Genomic DNA, 8,349 nt, shown 5'->3' on the forward strand with positions numbered 1-8,349 from the left:
CTCCATGATGATCGAAAGGCATGCTTTTAAACTTGTGCTCTCTAGCTAGTTTTTCTGTTCCTGGAATTAGACAGAACTAAAATGATATTTGGTCAACATACCTGTCTCTAACTAAAATGAATTAGATGGAACTAAAATGATGTTTGTTCTACATACATTGAATAGTAGTGAAACAAAACGATGCAGGCAGTAAGTATTGAAAAATGAAATGACTGGGAGACGAGAATGATCTTGCATTTTGCTTGCATTACGTCAAGTACATTGATCATACCTGTCTCTTGGGAATATGGATTCCTGTCTTGTTCAGGATATCCATGACATCTGCCATAGTGGGTCGACTGTTTCTGTCAGGATCCACACAATGCATTGCCGTGTCGATGCACGTCTGCACTTGATGTAATTCCGCTGATGGGTACTCCGATGTGGCTTCTATCATATTCTTCCAATTGGTATGTACCTACGAAATCGAAATATAAATATTATCAGGTTATAATTTTTATGTCTGAGACAATGTACATGCCAGATATACACGGGTTGGGAAACCCATGATTAAACACCCCTAGTGACAAACCTGGCAGCATGTAGCTTTTGCTATAGCCACGCAAATAAGTTATCTTTCAAGATTAATATATTGTGATATATTGTGCTGGAGGGGGAATGCATCACCATATATTTTATCCTTATTAACTCATTACTTCATCAACCATAACACATTTTTAGATCATGTCAACCACAATGCATAAAGTATAAACACTAAACAGACTTGTGACGAGGAGGTGTGTTACTCTGTTATATGAAATCTGAGTAGCAAACTGAAAATAGTTTTTTGTTACCTCGTGGATAAATTGTTTGACGTCGCCCATTTCTGAATAATGAGTGCACATAGATTGTGTCATTATCTCTATGATAATGACACCTAAACTAAATACATCATTCTTAGGCGAGATGATGCCATATTTAATGAACTCTGGTGGCATGTACTTCCTGTGAAATATCAACCACATGGTCAGTTCAAATACCATTTATTTTATCACGGAAGTCAGGAACTTCAAAATGAGGCATTCTACATGGCACTTACTGGGTTCCAATAATCTTTTCTGTGACATGAGTGCATGATCGACCGAAGAGTCTTGACAATCCAAAATCTGCCACTTTAGGCGCCATGGAACTGTCTAGTAATATATTGGCAGGCTTCAGATCAAGATGAAAAATTGGTGGCTTGCATCCATGAAGGAAATTTAAACCTTCACAAATGCCCTTTATAATATTGTAACATGTGCTCCAGTTGGGTGCAAAAGATTGTGCTACAGAGGTTGACAAAGAGAATATTATACAAACAAGAGTTACGGATCTGATTTTTTCTAAGACACAAACTGACAAAAGAAAATGATTGCATTGAAGTTTAGTTCCGTCATACCTTGAAGATGTTTGTCTAGGCTTCCACCCTGCATGTACTCAAAGCAGAGAACTTTGTACATGTGTTTACACAGACGGTCCTTACCCTCGTGTTCAACATATTTATATTGTGCTTCATAACAATAACCACGCAACCGCACAATATTTGGATGCTCAACCCTCAAAAGGTTAACAACTTCACTGTGAAATTGTCTGTCATCAAGTACTTGCTCCGGATCATCATGAAGCAACTTCACAGCAATCACTTCCCCTTTGTAAACTCCCTGCTTGGCATAATTATTTGTTTATAACTGGGTTGTTGCTGTTAGTGCTGGTACACTTGTTGAAACAGAAAATACCAAATAATAAATCATACCTTGTAAACGTCTCCATACCCACCCCTTCCTATTCTTGAGTCCACTGAGAATCCATTGGTAATCTCTTCTAAGATATGTAACCGTATATTCTTTGCTGTAGTCATGTATATCAGCGCTTGGGCCTTCTGTACGTACACAAAAAAGAGTATGAAAATATTATATTTCATATAGCTGAAAAGAGATGGACAAGTTTTCAGATGATACAAAAGAAAAGAAAAATGTCGAGGGAAGAAATAAATAAAATAGTTCAACAAGGCGTGGCCATACTTGGAGAACCAACCTGAAACCTGAACAAGGAACCAGCGGCCTCAAACGACAAACTTGGTGAGTGTCCCAACACTGCACAACCGGAGCTGGATAGCAGTAGATCTAGTGGGCTTCCTCCTGCTAATGGCCTCTTGTATGTATATGGATCTGAACACCCTGAGCTAGCCTGTGCAATGCGAAATCGAGTTCTTATCTACTGTTATAGTGTACAGGATTTTCGCCCAACCTGCCATGTCTCCTTGGATAAATGTCCTAAATCGAAACGACATGAAACCCAAAGAAGGAAAGCAGCGGCGATTCTGATGTAGGTTTCTATGGATTTATCTACTTGGATGAATCTATTTTCTATGGATTTCCAAATGCTAATGGAGATTCAGAAGTACAAATGTTGCATTTAGGACTGAGGAGACCAGAAATGAGAGGGAGCATAAAGAAATCGCTAACCTGCTGCGTGAGTGGGGATCGATGGAGCTCTATACAGCAGCAGATGCCCCAGCCGCGGCGTCCCCAGCGCCTTGAGACGCGCCTTGCCCTCGCCTTCTTCCCCTTCCCCCGCCTCCACCACAATCACTCTTCCCTCCTCAGCTACTGCCTCTCTACTGCTGCTGGATGGGTGGTTCTTTTCCTTTTCCTTTTCCTTTTTCTTTTTGCTTGACGGGAAGCGGACGAGTCCACTGTGCACTACTAGTTCTTGGGTTCACATGGGGCGTGTGCCAACGTCTCGTCACGTCTTCTCCTTGTCTAACAAAGCACAGCACGAGTCTGCTTTAAGGGCGTGCTTTCCTTCTAGCTTTACAAAACTTCACATATATCCACCTAAACCTGGGAATAGTTTGTAATCCAGATTAAACACAGCCTAATCCATACATGTATAAGTCCAACAACCAGGCCAGTCCAAACCAAATTGCAAATGCTATAATTCAAACTGTACGTATTTTCAAGCCAAACCGATCGAAAATATTCCCCACATACAGTTTGGAGCAGTGCTATCCAGACGACATTATTTGGACGATTTGCAGTCGGCGATTGAATCCAGCGATGCAATGTTGTTCACGGCCGAGCAACGGGCGGTGGATTTTTTTAATCGTGCACAGATTGTCCAAAGCTCATAGTGTGTGGAGCAGTTTCGTACAGTTTGGAACTGAAGTTCGAACCAAGGGCGTGTCTGATTACTACGGTAACAGAGGCGTTGGAAGGGTGATTAGTTGCTGCTGCTGCATGTTGCTCACCACCACAACGTACGTACATAGAACCGCTTGCCGTCGCTGCGCTGCTCCCCACTGCTTGAGGTACGCCGCCTCCTACGCCGGCGTCGCGCCAAGCCACGCGGGGGGAGGGGGGAGGGAGGGAGGGGGGGATGCCTTGCCCTTGGGAGGGGACGGCGGCAGCAGAGAGGGCGAGGGCCTCCGCCAGCCTGGCCTGGTAGGCCACCTCCTCCTCCTCGATGGAGGTCTGCATGGCGGCCACCAACGCCGCCTGGTAGGCAGCCTCCTCCTCCCTAGCACAGCACACGTCTGCTTTAAGGGTGTGCTCGGGTTCCTTCTAGCTTCACAAAACTTCACATATCTAGTTAAACATGGCAATAATTTATATCCAAATCTATCATTCCTAAGAAGCTGCTCCCCACTACTCCCTATTCTCTCATCATACACACTATTTACATTAGCGATGTGACACATCACTATTCAGTTGGCAAAATCAGCCAATCAAGCTACAGAAAAATAAACCTTTTCTTTTCATTTTTATTCCCCTGCAGTCACAGTGGAAAAAAAAAACCTCCCTCACACGCAACCGCTCGGCCTCTACCCACCGCCCAATAATCCCCCCGATTAACTCCTCTGCCCATTGGTTTCCATCTTCAATTCATATGCATCTTCCCCATCGAATAAATTCATGAGTAACAGATCTAGTAGTCATTCTCCTATAAACTTCTGTTCTCGCCGCAACGATTATAAGCGCACCGGCCGTCGTCTGCCTAGACAGCTGCCGCCCTAGCCGTCCACCCATGATAGAGAGGCCATCGCCACCGCCCCAGCTGGTGGGTTCTGGGGATACCATCGTCCCCATCCCATCACACGTCGTCGCCATCCGCTTACATGAAGGTTTCAGAAGCTCCCTCTTTGCCACCACTGTTTATCTTTTGTCTATTTTGTTAGCGTTGTTTTTTCTCTTGAATATTTTAGCTATTAGAAATGTTGGATCTCTAGGTATTTGACACTTGACCTGACAAGTAGTACCTTCTTGATAAATAGTTTGGTAAAACTCCATCATTCAGTTCATTTCTTATATCACCTCTAGTAGTAGTTAATTTTAAGCCAGGGCGCTAGCGGTAGGCGACCGTGCAAGACTCATCGTTCTGTACGAAGACGATGAGGAAGAAAGGATGATGCCTACGCCCCACCGCCGCTCGACGTGACTCCAGGCTCGCTGGGATAGAAAAGAAAGTTTGTACCCCAATCCCCACCTCCTATATAATCGAAAAATAACCTATGACCCCTAGTAGCCGTCGATGCATAATCGATTGATGGCAATCCTCCAGCCCCGATGTGTTCAATCCCCTCCCTAACTCTTCAATCACGTGCTCTAATCTAATCTAGCCCGAGTCGAAAGCAGTGAATGTACAGAGAGGACAAGGTCTTACCGCCGTGCCCGCTGTGCTCCGGTGGTTACCGCCATCGTCTTGTATCAATTCACACTAGAGCTCCAGTGGTCACCGCCGCCATTGTGGGTGGGGAAGAGGGGAGAGAGCGGTGAGGAAGGGAGGTGAGGGTAATTTATGATGACGCGTCTGGAAACAACACGACTTCTCGGGACCGCACCCACGTGTGCAACCGCCCACGCCCACGTGCCTAGCGTTGCATCGCGCGGGCCTGGCTCCACAAAAACGGCCGATTTGAGCGTTCCTCTGAATGCATACCCAGAGGTGCTTTAATGTTCGTGCTATGCAGGCCCAATAGTGAATGCGGGTAACCAAACGGGAAATTTTCTTCCCAAGCGGGTCTGACTAAGGTATATGCAGCCTACCAAACGCGTCCTAAGTGAATAAATACTCGTTGGAGAGAAACCCACCGTGGCTAAATTTCGTGTTTTGACCCATTTCAGATAGTTTAACCAGATCTGACCCTGGTTCGATTTTATTTTGACATTTGACCCTTTTTCTTACCGCCACACAGCTTGGCGGTAGGTATGCATAGGCTACCACCAGGGACCGCGGCGGTAGCTGACTAATCCACGTCAGCAGCCAACTGACGGCCGCCGTGAGCTCCGCTCGACCCTACCGCCACAGGGTCCAACGGTAAGCTGTGAGACCCTACCGCTGGACTGTCCGGTGGTACGGTCTGGGCACATATAATTAAGGTCGGGCGCCGGTTCGCCATCCCCCTCCCCATCTCTCCCCATCCCACCGCCCTCTCTGTTCTTACTCTCTCTCTCTCGTCCCCTCCACTCTCCCCTCGGATCTCTTTCATTTCTTCATCATTTTTGTGGATCAAGATGGCTCCGAAACGAGTAAAGTAAGCTCCTTCAATCCATCCAATTATTTTTTCTCAAAATAGCTTCCGATTCGATGCATTACTTGGTTCAAGCCCACCCTAGTTCATGTAAAAAATCTTGATATGATGCTTATTGAAGGAACGAACTCATAAGTTTGTTTTGATGTGATGAACCTTTGTGATATGAATCAACCATATGCATATAGGAGATGTTGGAGAAAGATTGTATGTATTTACTTATTTTTGAACTACATGATGAACCCTAGTTCATGTTAAAAATATATTAATATGCTTATTGAAGGAATGAACTCATAGGTTTGTTTTGATGTGATGAACCTTTGTGATATGAATCAACCATATGCATATAGTGGTGCTACCTCTTGAGCATGCGTTGGTTTTCCCTTGAAGAGGAAAGGGTGATGCAGCAAAGTAGCGTAAGTATTTTCCTCAGTTTTGGAGAACCAAGGTATAAATCCAGTAGGAGACTACCCGCAAATCGCCTAGTACCTGCACAAATAATCAAGAACCTTGCAACCAACGCGATAAAGGGGTTGTCAATCCCTTCACGGCCCCTTGCAGAAGTGAGATCTGATAAAGATAATAAAGTAAATACTTTTGGTATTTTGGTTGTATAGATTGGAAAGTAAAGATTGCAAAAATAAATAAATAGGAAACTAGACTTGTAGATCGGAAACTTATATGACGAAAAATAGAAGATTATATGATGGAAAATAGACCTGGGGGCCATAGGTTTCACTAGTGGATTCTCTCAAGATAGCATATATTACGATGGGTGAACAAATTACTGCCGAGCAATTGATAGAAAAGCGCATAGTTATGAGAATATCTAGGCAATGATCATGAACATAGGCATCACGTCCGTGTCAAGCAGACCGAAACAATTCTGCATCTACTACTATTACTCCACACATCAACCGCTATACAACATGCATCTAGAGTATTAAGTTCATAAGAACAGAGTAACGCATTAAGCAAGATGACATGATGTAGAGGGATAAACTCAAGCAATATGATATAAACCCCATCTTTTTATCCTCGATGGCAACAATACAATACGTGCCTTGCTGCCCCTACTATCACTAGGAAAGGACATTGCAAGATTGAACCCAAAGCTAAGCACTTCTTCCATTGAAAGAAAGATCAATCTAGTAGGCCAAACTAAACCGATAATTCGAAGAGACTTGCAAAGATATCAAATCATGCATATAAGAATTCAGAGAAAAACCAAATAATATTCATAGATAAACTTGATCATAAACCCACAATTCATCGGATCTCAGCAAACACACCGCAAAAAGTATTACATCGAATAGATCTCCAAGAACATCAAGGAGAACTTTGTATTGAGAATCAAAGAGAGAGAAGAAGCCATCTAGCTAATAACTATGGACCTGAAAGTCTATGGTAAACTACTCACACATCATCGGAGAGGCTATGGTGTTGATGTAGAAGCCCTCCGTGATCGATTCCCCGTCCAGCGGAGTGCCGGAAAAGGCCCCAAGATGGGATCTCACAGGTACAGAAGGTTGAGGCGGTGGAAAAGAGGTTTCGTGGCTCCCCTGGATGTTTTTAGGGTATAAGAGTATATATAGGTGAAAGAAGTAGGTCGGTGGAGCTACGAGGGGCCCACGAGGGTGGGGGTGCGCCTACCCCCTGGGCGCGCCCTCCTGCCTCGTGTCCGCCTTGTTGCGTCTCTGACTTCAACTCCAAGTCTCCTGGATTGCGTTTGTTCCAAGAAAGATCCTCGCGAAGGTTTCATTCTATTTGGATTCCGTTTGATATTCCTTTTCTGCGAAACACTGAAATAGGCGCCTAGTGGTGGGAAGGGGCTGATGCCTTCCCACCCACCCAGGTTCAAGGCATGGTACTTGCAATTTGGGTTTGTTGCACCAATTATACTGTAGGGGGTTCCCTTACAGTCTTTCTATCAAAAAAATAGGCAAAAAAAATAGCAATTTGCACTGGGCCTCCGGTTAGTAGGTTAGTCTCAAAAGTAATATAAAAGAGCATAAGAAAGCCCATTCAACATACAAAACAGATAATATAATAGCATGGAACAATCAAAATTATAGATACGTTGGAGACGTATCAAGTGGATGTTGGAGAAAGATTGTATGTATTTACTTATTTTTTAGAAATTGAAGAAATGAATGAATAATGTTAAAACAATCTTATGCAAAATGAATGAATGAATCATTCTTATGAGAATCATGTTTACAAATGAATGAATCACAAACGTGTGTTGAATTATGCTTATGCTATTTTTAATTATGCTTATGCTTATGTTTATGCAATTTTACTTAGGAGGCCACCTCTTGCGAACAACATCGGCACTAAGTATACCATGCATGACCCTGCGTTCGACAAGGGTCATCGTGCCCGTTTCATGGAGAATGGAGTGGTAATTACCATTCTTGAACCACATCTTTCGAATTGATGAAAATAAGTTCCTCATTATTTGGTTCTTCATTTTGACAGATGCTCCCGCCACTACGGATGAGGGGTCACAAGACGACCGTTAAGATGTAGTAGGACAACCGGTACGCACCGTTCTACAGGAGAGCCCAACTGTTGGTTTTTGTCCTGCAGTTCAAGCGTAAGCCGTCGATGCTCATCCACTCAGCTCTCACAGCTTTGATCGACCGGTGGCGGCCAAAGAAACACACTTTTCATCTTCCATGTGGGGAGATGAGGGTGACCCTCCAAGGTTGGGGGATGATTATAGCGCTACAGCTCGAGGGTCATGCTCTCACTGGACGAATGGAGAGGAAGAACTGGCATGATAGGGTTATCGCCCT

The 8,349-nt window shown here is 44.0% G+C and overlaps 1 protein-coding gene across 2 annotated transcripts in view; it reads right to left on the reverse strand.

Moving 5' to 3' along the window:
- LOC119306989 (putative disease resistance protein RGA3) overlaps positions 1–2,750 on the reverse strand; it is an 8,963-nt gene extending 6,213 nt beyond the window's left edge. Inside the window, exons 1-7 of one of the 2 annotated variants that reach the window (XM_037583065.1) lie at positions 2,484–2,750; positions 2,053–2,205; positions 1,772–1,897; positions 1,418–1,679; positions 1,079–1,304; positions 834–984; positions 272–457 (exon numbers count right to left, since the gene is read on the reverse strand). In XM_037583065.1, the coding sequence (XP_037438962.1) occupies positions 272–457; positions 834–984; positions 1,079–1,304; positions 1,418–1,679; positions 1,772–1,876 (930 nt within the window). In that variant the 5' untranslated portion in view covers positions 1,877–1,897; positions 2,053–2,205; positions 2,484–2,750. The remainder of the gene's footprint in view (positions 1–271; positions 458–833; positions 985–1,078; positions 1,305–1,417; positions 1,680–1,771; positions 1,898–2,052; positions 2,206–2,483) is intronic. The other variant, XM_037583066.1, reaches the window with a different exon arrangement.
- Positions 2,751–8,349: the final 5,599 nt, after the last annotated feature.

The sequence above is a fragment of the Triticum dicoccoides genome, chromosome 5B, assembly GCF_002162155.2.
Source record: "Triticum dicoccoides isolate Atlit2015 ecotype Zavitan chromosome 5B, WEW_v2.0, whole genome shotgun sequence".
Lineage (NCBI taxonomy): Eukaryota > Viridiplantae > Streptophyta > Magnoliopsida > Poales > Poaceae > Triticum > Triticum dicoccoides.